This window comes from Humulus lupulus, chromosome 2, assembly GCF_963169125.1.
Source record: "Humulus lupulus chromosome 2, drHumLupu1.1, whole genome shotgun sequence".
In the NCBI taxonomy this organism is placed as follows: Eukaryota; Viridiplantae; Streptophyta; class Magnoliopsida; order Rosales; family Cannabaceae; genus Humulus; species Humulus lupulus.
This window is the reverse complement of record NC_084794.1, coordinates 4,205,207-4,220,159: the sequence shown is the minus strand read 5'-3', so window position 1 is coordinate 4,220,159 and position 14,953 is coordinate 4,205,207. Positions and strand designations below refer to the sequence as shown.

At 42.7% G+C, this 14,953-nt stretch overlaps 1 protein-coding gene across 1 annotated transcript; it reads right to left on the bottom strand.

Annotated features, from left to right (window-relative positions):
• Positions 1 to 1,454: 1,454 nt before the first annotated feature.
• On the bottom strand, positions 1,455 to 2,943 carry LOC133816960 (phloroisovalerophenone synthase). The gene is made up of 2 exons (XM_062249316.1): positions 2,673 to 2,943; positions 1,455 to 2,588 (listed from the first exon to the last, which is right to left on the bottom strand). The coding sequence occupies exons 1-2, from the start codon at positions 2,854 to 2,856 to the stop codon at positions 1,588 to 1,590; spliced, it is 1,185 nt and encodes a 394-aa protein (XP_062105300.1). The 5' UTR covers positions 2,857 to 2,943; the 3' UTR covers positions 1,455 to 1,587.
• Positions 2,944 to 14,953: the final 12,010 nt, after the last annotated feature.

Below are 14,953 nucleotides of genomic sequence, written 5' to 3'. Positions count from 1 at the left end.
ATGTTATATTTTGATCAAAATTTGGATCAACTTTTAATATGTGCCAAATTTGATGCAACTTTTAACCCACATTGAAGAATTTTTTTTTAATTAAAGTGTACTATGCATCATAAATTTGCATATACATTCCAGATGCTCTTACCTCAATAAATATATATATATATATATATTGTAGTTTGGTAATTTTGTTAGATTTAATCTAATAACATTAATATACCTAATTGCTAGTTATATAGGTATGATTAGGTAAATTTGAAAAGTACATAATTCAAAATATAGAATTTAGAAAATAATGAAATCACCATTGCAAATAGAATTCCCTCTTTTATTCTTTACTTTTGTAAAATTCTTATTCTTAGCTTGGTATAGAATCTATTGTTTTCACGCCTAATTTACTATTTTTTTTCTTTTTTATATCTCTAATTTTTGCTTCTAATTTATGTGAATGGATAATATATCTTATATATTAAATAAGCACTATGTAACAGAATTTGTTGCGTTTTACAGAATATTTAATCTGAAAAGTTGACTTTGAACAGAATCTAACAGTGGCAACTTCTCACAAAAATAAATATTAAAATGAAAAGTTAAATTAAATAGAGTGAAATATAAAGTATGAATATTTTTTAAAATAATAACAACTTTACACAAAATAAAAAAAAATCAAATTTTGAAAAAGAAAAAATATTAATTTAAACCAAGATATTTAGGGGTGTTTGGTATATGATTTAATTTGGTGAGAATGAAAATATAAAATCTCTAACTCATTCAAGCGGAAGACAATTTTAATCTCTTTAAATACTTGAGTTTCAAGTTCGTTTAATTTAATATGGGACAGTTTTGAAAAAAAAAAAATTCTCTAAAATCCAACAGAATTATTGGTATGAAAGCATTAATATAGGAGAGTTTAACTATGTCTCTACAATTCCCTGAATCACGCACTTCATCCAAATAAATTCAACTTTTGTTACTTTCGTTACAAAACAAACATCTCCAATTGAGTGCTAAAAAATTAGTGCAATGTTATATTTAGCACATCTTATAAAAAATACGAGACTCGTAATCCAAAAAATATGTCAAATTTAGTATATTAATAAATAATATTTTTTTATTTACCATATTATCACTAATTATTATAATTTAGTAGTTGACAATTAATAACCAACTATATATATAATTTGGATAATAAAAAAAAATAAGTTTTATATGTTCTTAATACATATTAAATAAATTATTGATTTTTTTTTTGTGTTGATTTGCATTTTGTACGTTTACAAATATTTACAAATATTTGATCAAATATAGCATTAACTTTTTCTTTTTTTTTTTTAATTTGAATTTGAAACAAGATGTTACATCTTGGAGATGTTCTCATAGAATATATCCATACTCAAATGAAAGAAAAAAAGCATTAAAACAATGTTACGTGCATATTTTAATTATTCGTGCATATATATATAAAAATATATTTGATCATTTTATTAGATGAGGTATATAATTATTGATCAACATCAAAGTATAAACTAATTAACGACCACAATACATAGTAAAGCTTGATTTGACAAGCTAGCGATAACAAATTATTCATTAGACGTTTGTGGGCACGCTGTGCAAGACCACCGTCTCCACCGTCAGACCCGGTCCAAACCCGAAGAGAGCGCCCCACTCCAGTCCATCTCCGGTGGTAGACTTCCCTTCCTTCGACGACTGTTTCCTCATCTCATCTACTATGAAGAAAACGCTTGCACATGACATGTTCCCGTACTCGCTCAGCATTTCACGAGACGCCTTCATCTTCTCCTTCTTCAGCTCGAGCTTGGCCTCTATCTCGTCCAGAATGGCAGGTCCACCGGGATGTGCAATCCAGAATATGTTGTTCCAGTCATTAATCCCAATCGGAGTGAAGGCCTCAATCAAGCTCTTCTCAATGTTTTGGGAGATCAACCCTGGCACGTCCCTCAGCAAGTGAAATGTCAGCCCGGCTTCCGTTACGTGCCCGGCTATGGCTCCATCCGAGTTAGGCAAAATCGTCTGCGCAGCTGAAACCAACTCGAAGATCGGCCGCTCGCCTACCGAGGCATCAGGGTCGGCACCAACGATGACCGAAGATGCCCCGTCTCCGAACAGAGATTGCCCCACCAAGCAATCCAAATGTTTCTCCGAGGGCCCGCGAAAGATACAAGCTGTGATCTCAGAGCACACAATGAGAACTCTAGCGCCCTTGTTGTTCTCTGCTATGTCCTTGGCTATGCGAAGAACTTTTCCACCGGCATAACAGCCGAGTTGATACAGCATCACTCGCTTCACCGAGGGTCGGAGGCCGAGAAGCTTGGCGCATTGGTAATCGGCTCCTGGCATGTCGATGGAGGAGCCGGTGCAGAAGATGAGATGGGTGATCTTGGACTTGGGTTGGCCCCATTCTTTGATGGCATTGATTGCAGCCTCCTTCCCAAGCTTGGGAACTTCAACCACCAACATGTCTTGGCGTGTGTTCAGAGATGGTGCATTGTACTCGCACAGATGTGGGTTCTGCTTCAGATGCTCTTCGGTCAAGTGCAAGTAACGCTTTTTTATAGTGGATTTTTCACCTGCAGCGGCGTGTGCATATCATAAAATGAATAATCTATAACAGTTGAGAGAGTTGATGATAAGAAAGAGAGAGATATACATACACATTCGTTGGAACTTCTTTTTGAGATCAGTCATGTGTTCACTTTTGGTGACACGAAAGTAGTAGTCGGGAAAATCAGCTTGGTTGAAACAGTTGGCAGGAACGGCGGTGCCAATGGCGAGGATGGTGGCCGGACCTTCAGCTCGCTGAGCCTTTCGGATTTGCTCTACAGTTACGGACGCCATTACCTGATATATATATAGCTAGTAGTACTGTGAAAACTTACACTATATACACAAATATAGTGTAATGATTACAAGTGTTGAAATGCAAAGCCAAATTGGAGTTATATATATAATATGTACAAAGTGGTGCATGGGTTAGGTAAGGTGTGCATGGCCTATGGATAATATGTGTAAACACCAACCCTAATACCTACGTACCAATGTTTGTGATTCTCAACTTTTTATTAATGTTAAATTATAATAATTTGACTTGTTTATTTATTTTTTCATTGTTCTTTATGTGTATTGATTTATTTTCCCCACCTTTTACATGATTACATGGGAAAAAAAATATGGCCAAGAAGTATGTCGTTATGTGATTGATGGTGTTTAACACTTTTTTTTTTGCTAGTGTTGAGAACTAGAATTTTGACAGTGGTGAAGTCTCAAACTAGTATTGTCTTTTGACATGGTAGCTCTCTGTTGGGTCAGTTGACGTAAGGTGTTTTGTATTGCTATTGGTGTGTTCGTTCTCTATTGTTTGTGTTATTAGTCTTGGCGAAGGAAGTTATGGCATCGAGCAGTTCTCATAAGCAAGATTTAGAATCTAGATATGCTACCATAGGCAGGGCTGGCCCTGAAGAGTTTTGAGCCTTAGGAAAAATTGGTGATTAGGGGCCCTTTTTGTAAAAACTTTTTAAAAATTTATAGTATTTTTAAAAGAAATGTAAAAAAAAATGGGCCCTAGGCGTGGGTCTAACCCACCTTAGTTTAGGGCCGGCCTTGACCATAAGCTTGGAAGAGGAGGAAAACAGTGGTATTTCATATGATAATGTGGCAAAAGAGGAGGACATAGATGCCCGATGGTGCTTAGCCGGAAAGTTCATAACTGAAGGTGTGATCGATTTCTTATAATGCAGCATCAATCCATACTCTATTAGTTTCTAAAATTTTTAAAAAAAAATGAAAGATACACGTCATTTAATGGAGTAGTAATGAATTAGGGTCTTTGTTAGAAAATATAACAAGTTTATTATCCAATTTTTCTAAGGTATCTCTAATTTGTGTTTGACGTTTGGCCAATAAGGCCGTTCATGAATTGTGCATGCACTTAGAGTGGATAATGAACTTGTATGGATAGTTACTATATATATCATCTTATTATTAGTTGTATTACATTTTGATTATTTTCAATGAATTGTTGATTGTTAAAAAAAAAGGAGTAGTGATGAGAAATATAGAAATTAGTTAACAGAATTTGATTTAACATTTTCTAAACATAGGCTGGGACATCTTTTTTTGATAGGAGATCTTGATTCCGCATAATAGCACTTGATCTCGTCCAGTCTTCTAGAGGAGCATTAACTATTAATTAATTAAGGTGTTGGGTATAGCAGCCACTATTTGTGAGTGTATATATATATATGCCTAATTTTGTGTTATAGTTAGGTTATATATATCATCATATGCCTAATTTTGTGTTATAGTTAGGTTATATATCATCATATGCCTAATTTTATGGTAGAAAGGTTGTTGTTGTTTTATTTTTTTCAGGGGATATGTGGCAGCAAGGTTGGTTAGTATATTAAATGGAATGTATTTCTACTTTTATAAATGATGAAGGAGTGATAACAATAACCTCCAATTTTACCTTCTTAGTTAATCTTCCACTACACCAAAATACTTATTTTGTGTCAGTCAAACGCGTCACTCAACACAGTTGACTGACGCCGTTGACCGAGAATCAGCATTTGTGGAAGTTGAGTACTACCACAAATTCAGGGGCATTTGCATCAGTGATAACACTGACACTGTTAATTGGTGAAGTTTGCGTCAGTGGCCAACTGATGCTCTTAATGCACCGTTTGCGTCAGTGGGAAACTAACGCTAACGGTGTGTTTGCGTCAGTTTGGCACTGATGCAAACAAGCCGTTAGCGTCAGTTGCCCACTAACGCAAACAGTGCACCCAGTATTAAATCTCAGCCATCGACCCCAAGCCCTTCATTCTCCCAAATTCAAAACTTAGGTTTTCTCCCAAGAACTAGCGGCGTCTCCGACTTCCTAGACCAATTTTGGTGAGTTTTTTTCATTTTTTTTAATTTTAAGGTTAAATTAATGAATATAATGTGTTTATGAACCTTATACATAGTTTTTTTTTTGTATAGATTTCTGGGTCTCGGATAGATCAAGACGTCCCTCCTCCAGTGATTGGAGGAGAGATATCCACAATCTCTGGAGGTCCGCATTTAGCTAGCGTGAGTAGGGGTGCCCAAAAGAGATACGTAAACGAACTCAAGGCGCATAATGGAGTAGAGTTCGTCCCGGAGCAGCGTCTGCCAAAGCAGCAGCGATTGGAGAGGCAACCGATCATTTTTACAGAAGAAGATGCGGGCCATGTCCAGTTCCCTCATAACGACCCTCTGGTCGTAGCAGTTCAGCTCGCTATTCGGAGGGTTAGGAGGGTACTGATCGATAATGGGAGCTCGGTAAACCTTCTATTCCGGTCCACGCTGGAGAAGATGGGTTTGACTGTCGCCGAGCTGAAGGCGACCTCCATGATGTTGTACGGTTTTTCGGGAGAAGGATCAACGGCTATAGGGACTATCGAGCTGGTGATCACCCTAGGAGAAGGACCTCGGACAGTCTCCAAACTCCTCGAGTTTGTGGTCATCGACTGCTCCGCTGCATACAATGCTATTTTAGGTCGACCCACGCTCATAGCTTTTGAGGCCATCACCTCCGTTCGCCACCTCGCGCTGAAATTCCCTTCTTACACGGGGATATGCACGGTCCGTGGCGATCAGTTCGCTGCCAGGGAATGCTACAGCATTTCCATGAAGGGAAAATCGAAACCCGGGCAGCTAGTAATGGCCATCCAAGGTGGAGGAGAGGAATCTCAGGAACCTTTAGCTGATCCTGAGATTGAAAAACCTCAGAGCGCCGAAGGGGAAAATATCGTCTTAAGTGAGGATATTGACCCCCGAATAGGCAAGGATAAGTCCGAGCTCCAGGCCATTGAAGAGATCGAGGAAGTAAGCATCGATCCACAAAACCCTTCACGGATTGTCAAGCTCGGGTAAAGCCTCTGTAACAAGAGGAAAGCGGAGCTGATTAGGTTTCTACAGGATAACCTGGATGTGTTTGCGTAGTCACATGAGGACATGGTGGGAATCAATCCAAATGTCATCATGCACACCCTTCATCTGGACAAGAGAGTTCCTGCGAAGTCCCAGAAGCAAAGGCGCCTGGGAACAACCCGGGCTGAGGCCTTAAAGGAAGAAGTAGCCCGGCTCAAGAAATGCAGCTTTATCCGTGAAGCCAAGTTTCCGATTTGGGTCGCCAACCCCGTGCTGGTCCCGAAGCCCAACGGGAAGTGGTGGACCTGCATCGACTTCTCCGACCTGAATAAAGCCTGCCCCAAAGATTGTTTTCCCTTCCCAAGGATTGACCAATTGGTGGATGCCACAGCGGGGCACGAGCTCATGTCCTTTATGGACACGTACTCAGGCTACAACCAAATCGCCATGAATCCGGCGAGCCAGGAGCACACCAGCTTCATGACCCCGACTAACGTCTATTGTTACAAGGTCATGCCATTCGAGCTGAAGAACGTCGGTGCTACGTACCAGAGGTTAGTAAATAGAATGTTTGCCAACCAAATCGGGAAGAACATGGAAGTGTACGTTGATGACATGCTGGTTAAGTCAAAGACTGCCGATAACCATGTTTCTGACCTGGAGGAGTGCTTCAAGATACTATGGGAATATGGCATGAGGCTTAATCCACAGAAGTGCACTTTTGGAGTTGCATCTGGAAAGTTCCTGGGTTTCGTCGTCAATACCCGAGGAATCGAGGCAAACCCAGACAAGATCAGGTCATTGCTCGACAAGAAGGGTGGCAGCCCTAAATCGGTTTATTTCAAAATCCACCGACAAGTGCTTGCCATTCTACAACCTGCTCTGAGGAAATAAGAAATTCGAATGGACAGAAGAGTGCGAAAGTGCTTTCCTCGCCCTGAAGGCACATCTGGCCGAACCACCCGTATTGTCCAAACCAAAGGCAGGAGAGCCCCTTTTTCTCTACCTAGTTGTCACAAAGGATGCAGCTAGTGCCGTATTGGTCCGAGAAGAAGACTGGGTTCAGAAACCAGTCTACTACATCAGCAAGAGACTTCTCGGGGCCAAATCGCGATACCCATTGATGGAAAAATTGGCGTTCTGCCTTATCACAGCCTCCCGAAAGCTCAGGCCGTACTTCCAGTCCCACTCAGTGCACGTCATGACCGATCAGCCTTTAAGGCAGGTTTTGCAAAAACCTGGAGCATCGGGACGCTTGTTAAAGTGGGCTATCGAACTCAGTCAGTTCGAGATTTTATACACCCCACGAACTGCTATAAAAGGTCAGTCCCTAGCCGATTTTATGGCAGAGTGCACAGGATTCCGGGAGGATCCTATAGAAGACTCACACCAGGTCACCTCGGCCCAGACGTCGTGGATGGCTCATCCAATGAGAATGGCTCCGGGGCTGGAATCATTCTGATATCCCCTGAGGGACATAGATTCCACTCGGCGCTGAGATTCGGATTCAAGGCCTCCAACAACGAGGCCGAATACGAAGCTTTGCTGGCCGGGTTAAGAATAGCCCAGGAGCTGAAGGCGAGCTCTGTCCAGTACTTCAGTGACTCCCAGCTCGTGGTAAACCAGGTTTTGGGCGAATATCAAGCACGAGGACCCAAGATAGCTACCTACCTAGCAAAGGTAAAAGTTGAGCTGTCCGCGTTTGGGCGAGGCTCAATCGAGCAGATACCTCGGGAGCAGAACGCTAACGCAGACGCTCTTGCCAAGCTCGCCACCTCTGGGGAGACGGAGGCTTTGGGGTTAGTTCCGGTAGAGTTCTTGGAAAAACCAAGTATAGAAGAAGTCAGGACGGAGGTCAAGATGATCGACGCTAGGCCGACCTGGATGACCCCCATCCTTGAGTATCTCACCGAGGGGAAGCTACCTGAAGGGCGTAATGATGCGCGACGGGTACTGTACCAGGCCCCAAGGTATACGATGGTAGATGGGATACTGTACCGGCGTGGGCACTCCCTACCTCTCCTACGATGTGTTCTTCCAGGCGAAGAAAAGGCCATCCTGCAGGAGGTGCATGAGGGTTTTTGCGGGGATCACACTGGGGGGAAAGCTTGGCCCTAAAGGTCCTGAGGCAAGGATATTACTGGCCCACTCTGTCCAAGGACTCGATCTCGTATGTCAGGAAGTGCGACAAGTGCCAGCGATTCGCCACAGTTGCCCGAGCTCCCCCAGTCGAGCTGAAGATGATCTCTTCCCCATGGCCATTTGCAGTTTGGGGGATCGACTTGGTTGGCACCCTCCTTACTGGAAAGGGCAGGGTCCGCTACACCGTGGTGGCCATCGACTACATTACGAAGTGGGCTGAGGCAGAACCTTTGGCGACAATAACTTCCAAAAAAGTCCTCGACTTCGTGGTTAAGAGCATTATCTGCCAATTCGGGCTGCCCAAGAAAATCGTTTCCGACAATGGGACTCAGTTCGACAGCGATTTATTCACCGAATTTCGCGAAAGGTACGGGATTGTGAAAAGCTTTTCGTCCGTGGCCTATCCTCAGGCAAATGGCCAGGTCAAGGCCGTCAATAAAACCCTAAAGGCAAGCCTCAAGAAGAGACTAGACGAAGCAAAAGGGGTCTGGCCAGAACAACTCCCCCAGGTTCTGTGGGCATACCGGACCTCGCACCGGACTCCTACGGGTCATACTCCTTTCTCCCTGACTTTTGGGAGTGAGGCGGTCCTCCCCGTGGAGATTAAGGTACCTTTGCATAGAGTCCAGGCATACGATTAGGATCGCAACCACGAACTACTCTGCGCTTCCCTTGACTTGGTTGATGAAAGACGAGAAGATTCGCAACTCCAGCTCACACATTACCAGTAAAAAATCACTCGTTATTTCAACTCAAAAGTCAAAAAGCGCGCCATTAGCATTGGCGACCTGGTCCTCATGAGGGTTTGCTTAGCCGGTAAGGATCCCAAAGATGGAGTATTGGGACCGAACTGGGAAGGGCCATATCAAATCATCGAGGTCATTAAAGAAGGAACTTACAAATTAGCTCGGCTCGATGGAGGGGCAGTCCCACAAACTTGGAACGCCATCCATTTGAAGAGATATTATCAATGACCCCCTTGTAAGGCCTAAAAGGCCATTTTTCATGTATTAGGCAATGAGAATTAACTTTTCATTTACGATTGTACATGTTTACAAGTGTAATCTAAAGTAACCACGAAAGACCCTTTTCCAGTTACTTGGGGGGCATATGGTACCTGGATATAACCAGGTCGCCTTAAAGACTTAGAAGTTAATTTAAATCGATTGATCGTTGTTTTTCTTAAAGAGCACGAGATATTGATAAAAATTAACGTGAACTAAGTTTTCAAACTAAGTTCCTGAACATAACCAGGTCATAAAACTTAGAAGTTAATTTAAATCGATTGATCGTTGCTTTTCTTAAAGAGCACTAGATATTGATAAAAATTAATGCGAACTAAGTTTTCAAACTAAGTTCCTAGACATAACCAGCTCATAAAACTTAGAAGTTAATTTAAATCGATTGATCGTTGTTTTTCTTAAAGAGCACGAGATATTGATAAAAATTAACGCGAACTAAGTTTTAAATCTAAGTTCCTGGACATAACCAGGTCATAAAACTTAGAAGTTAATTTAAATCGATTGATCGTTGTTTTTTTTAAAGAGCACGAGAAATTGATAGAAATTAACGCGAACTAAGTTTTTCAAAGCAGTAACATAAATACGTAGAAGCAAAAGGAAGTAAACCAATCAAAAGTAAAAATTGATAAAACCGATTGTCTCGAGGTAGAAAAACCTCATGCAAAGTTACACAAAAAAAATGAGAATATTAAAGGAATGGGTGTGAAAAAGAAAGGCTCAAAGCTCCACCAGGCTGCCCCGAGGAGGTCGTTGTCTCGCCCTCCTGCTCGGCCACTGCGGGTGCCTCCCCGGTCTCAGAAGGTGTCTCCTGCTGGAGGCGAGCTTTGAACCCCTCCAGGAAGACCTCCCCGTCCGCTCCTAAGAAGGAGAAGTCGCCATCCGGGTTATAGGCCCAGCAGTGGTAGAGCATGTCCTCCATGGCGGTGCTGGAAGCTGCCTTCTCCGTTTCCAAGGCGGCCTTAGCCTCCTCGGCCCCAGCCTTCGCAGAGTCTAGCTCGACCAGCACGGCAGCAAGGGCGACTTTGGTAGCCTCGGCCTCTTGAAGCTTGGGACGGGCTTCTTCCAGCTCGGCCTGTATGGCCGCCAGAGCATCCTTGGCTTATTTTTCCTTCTGTTGGGTCGTCTGCAAGGAAGTTTGATGGGCGGCCAAAACCGCCTGATGCTCGCCCCTCATATCCTTAAGCTGGGCCTTGGACCTGGCTATGCTCCGGTGAAGGGCCAAGACGCTCTGCAAAAACAGAGAGGCAACTGCCTTAGACAAAAAAAAAAGAGGAAAAACAGGGCAAGGCATGATAATCAAAAATAATAAAAGGGTAAAGTCGACTTACCGTTAGGGCCATGCCCAATGAAGATTCCATTACGCCCACCAGGCTCCTTGTTTCGATGGCCCGCAGCTCTCTCTCAGTGAAGCGGTAGAAGTGGTCGACGGCGTAGCTCGCCGTCTCATACACCGTCCCCCGAAAGACATCTGGAATCTTCTCCAGGGCCTGGGGGTCCACCGGGATACGCACCTCGGGGGTTGCGGTTGCCGAGGCCCCGAGCTCCGCCCCTGTGTCCCGGACAAAGGCCGGAGCTCGCGGAGGGGGTGGGGGCATGTTCCCCACTACAACAAGAGGTGCAGTTTCCTTGGCCTAGGCAGCTGGGGTCTGCTCTTTCCCCTTTGCAGGGGACTTGGTTGGGGTCCCAGCGGCTTTCTTCGCCACCCGGAGCTTCTTCATTTTGGGCCCAGAGGCCCCAGCTAAGGAGTTCCCTCTGGTGAACATAGCTCGCATATTTTTTCCCTCGGGCTGAGACATCTCCTCTGGCAAAACAAAGACAACATCAATATATCAGTAAGCAGTCATGCAAAAACAAAAAAAAGGGAAAAAAAGCGAAACTCAAGTATATATATATATACTAAAAGGAATCCTACCCCCCAAGCTAGAAGAGGAATCTATGGTCACGACCATCGGCCCCGGAGCTTCTGCGGGGGAATCTAAGACAATTACTTCTCAAGCTGGCGCGGGTTCTAGATCCGAGGCTGGCTCAGGACTAGACTCTTCTACGTATTGCCTAAGACCCGGAGCTACGACACCCTCCTGGAGTGATGGCCATTGATAACTCTACAAAATAGAGTTATTTTACCATATTTTATATGCTAATTGTTGCTTAGTTCTTGAGTTTTTAATTAACTTATTAAGTTTTTATGTAATTTTTAATTTATTAGTCTTAGTGTAGTTTTATAGATTTTTATCTATGTTTTTATAGATATTTTATTATAATATGTTGTAATTTAATTATATGAAATTTGTATTGTTAAGTTAGAAGTTAAAAATGTAATTCTTTTGAACTTAAATGCTTTATTAAATTAAGTTATAATCAATATTTTCAAATAATTAATATGATTTATTTATAATTGAAAATATTTTATTGTTATTTAATTTATTTTTATCTTGTAGGAATTATATTGCATGCTTGAAAGAAAGAAGAGAAAAGAAAATTAAAAGTGGCATTAATGAAGAGAAATTAAGCAAATTGTGGCAAAAAGCCATCTCCTTCATTCGGCCCAAGCCTGGCCCAAGGCCCAAGCCCACGCCAGCCTTCAGCATTCAGCAGCCCACCAAGGCTCCATTCGGCCACGCCAGCTGTCACCCAAGCTTCTCCTCAGCCATCCACGCCTGCCATCCTCACGTTGAAGCACCCAGCCTTCAATCAGCCTCCCAACAGAGCTTCCACGTGACCAAGCAGCAAGGTCTCCACTTCTCCCAGCTGCATTAAATAGCTTCAATCCTTTGGGCCAGCTCAATGCCCCAAGGCCCAAACCATGCCAGCAAGCATCTCACCACCACCACATAGCGCCAGCCCAGATTTTGGGCCCAACTCCACCTACGCCTGCCCAAGGCCCAATCCGAAAGACACTCTCCAACCGTGTGCCTGCCACCAACCCCTTTATTTTTCTTGAGCCCATAAATAACTCAAGTGTACCATTTGTCCCCTTGTCTAAAAATACCACCTTTTTACCCACTTTTCTACACATTTTTCACCCAAAATCATCATCACTCCTATGATTTACCCCTATTTACCATATTATTATTAATTTAATCAATTTACTTAATTTAAATTGATTATTTTAATAATCTCATTTTGGCTATAAATAAGGGTTTTGAAGACCATTTTTGGGGGTGCTTAATGTTTTTGGTTACCATCTTTTTCTCTCATTTTCTCTCTACCATTCTCTCTTCCATTTGGGTTTTTCAAGAGCATTTTGCAAGTATGTATGTCTTTTATTTTGTAATTTCTACTCTAGTTATGTGCTTCTAATCTTTTTCATAAGATTATTAAGATCATGATGAAGCAACTTGTAACTAGGTAATATTTTATGTTGTATGTTGATTTCCCTTGTAATGCAACAAAGTCTATGGATTTTTCTTCTTCATATATTTCTTTCATCTTAAATATCTTGTATTTTAGATTGTTAGAACATATTTACACTTTGTTCTTCATTAGTGCATAAACATAATATTCTTTGTGTAAGGTGTGTCATTAAATTGTACACATCCATGCTTAGAACAAAAATATTATGTTTTGCCTTAAAAATAATGTTCATTGATTTATTTGTTATTTCATTAGATTGATTTACACTAAATGCTTTGAAATTATAATTTTGAAAAGTGAAGAAAAATCCTATCTTTTTATAAGAAATTTGTGTTTAAAATTATAAATCTTTTTGGAAAATAATAGTTTAAATTATTTTAACTATCACTAAAACTTGGGAATCAATATACTAATAAATATTATTAAACTTACATTTTGTGGATTCTAGTATCTTAATAATTTTTTCTTTTAACACTTATTGTCAAATCATTATTGGTTTATTTTCATTCTCTTAAATAGCTTTATTTTTCAATCTTTTATTTTATGTTCATAATATTAAAACTCATCAATCTTTGGAACTAGGTTAGAATTTATTACTTTTGATTTAAAATAGTTTTCTTTTTGATTTTAGACAACTCCTTTGGGTTCGACCTCGTGCTTACACGAAAATTATTCTATAAATACGATTCGTGCGCTTGCGAGTATAAATATTTAAACATACCCGTTTTGGGTCCATCAGCCATGACCGAAGGTTGGTCCCATACTCATCGAATAGGACCGACCTAAAGGCTAGGGTGTTGTCTACATCTATGGTACCCCTAGGGCGGCTACTTTCGTAATCCAACACAAGCCGGTCGACGCAATGGAGCAGGGTTACATCAAAGTCTGGGTCACTTCGATGGCCTTGGACGAGCTGTTTGGGATTGAACCTAGCTAGCCGGGGGTCTGCAGTGGCCCTATCTAAGTTCCTAAACATATATGGGTTACCTTGGCCGGAGGGACCTGCAGCTACTCCGGACCGGATCCTTTCCTCGTCCGTTCTTTGGGCGACCTCCAGTGCCCGCTTCCTCGTCCTCACGAGGGGCACCTCGTCCTCATCCCTCGCGACCTCCTCCTCGGGGATGGCCTTCATCTCGCGAGCTGGGGGAGGCACCCGGGGTCTCCTCAGATTCAAAGTCTGGTCTGGGGAGATCAGCTTGCAGGCCAGCATCATCTCGTCTGTCACGAGCTGGCGATAGTCCTTTTCACTGGGGGGCAAGCCTGCCAGTGTCTCGTACTGGCTCCCGAGGATCACAGACTTCTCTGTCCTCGCGAAGATAGTTGCAGAATTATTCTAAGTCAGAAATGGATACAGGGGGGAGCTAACCGATACTTAACTTACGAGCTAAGGATGAAAGGTACTTACGAGGACGGTTGAAGTAGTGCAGGTCGCAGTTGCGAAACCCCTTGGACATAAAGAACTAGTCTTTGAAGTTGTTGGGGTGGCTGGGTAGCTCGATGACCGCAGCCGTATTTGGAAACCGAGTTAAGTAATAGAACCCGTCGCCTCTCCCTCGCTGCTCCGGGCTGGCTTTGAGGCAGAAAAAGTATAAGATATTTGCCGGAGTGGGGACCTCCCACTCTTGTTTCAAGAACAGATATCTCAACCCCGCCAACAAACGATAGGAGTTGGGGGGGAGCTAGAAAGGAGCCAACCTCACGTAGTTGAGGAAGTCGGGGAAGTATTGATCCAGCAGGAGGAAGGCCCCTGCCTTGAAGTGCTCGTCACTCCAGGCTGCGAACTCCTCGTCGAGCGGCGCGCAGCTCCGCTCACCTTCTGCGGGAGGTCGGGCGATCAGGGCGCCCCTCCCCAGTTCGATGTGATGGGAAAGGAATATCTTATATACTTTCCCCTGGTCAGTGATCTTCGAGATAATCCTCTCAGCCTCGAAGAAAGCATCGGGCGCCACCTTAAGCTCCTGCTCCACGGCTGGCCCGAAGACAGGAATTGGGGAGTCTGTCATCACTTCTTTTCCCTTGGACTGTTGGGAAGACGAACTGCCTGCGATCCTCTTAGAAGCGCTCTTCTTGGGTCCCATCTGGTCGCCTAGCGTACAAAAGAAGAAATTTTCAGAAAAGGCAACCTAAGCATAAAGGAGAATCAAAATGGGTGTTTTCTTTGCACGAGCTGAGGTAATCTCAGCCCGTGGAGAGTGAGACCACGCGGTTCTATGGACACGCGCCTGTGCTCCCAACAGATCCCCGATTACTCGGAATTCGTGTGTCAGGAGGGTAAGGATAGAAATTTTCCTTGGAAGGAAAGTTTCAATAGGCAAGAGGTGCAAAACCGCCTGTGAAGTGTGTCCCTTAAGCTACCCGGTTTTGCACCCAAAGTACTGGATATTTTAAACAAGCATACCGAAAATCCTACCCAGAAAATTTCCCCAGAAAATGCATCATGTAAACCGTGTCCCTAAATGGTTTTCTACTACAAGCGATACCCTAACCTAAAAGGCTTTCACCCTTCATGCCCACAAAAAACC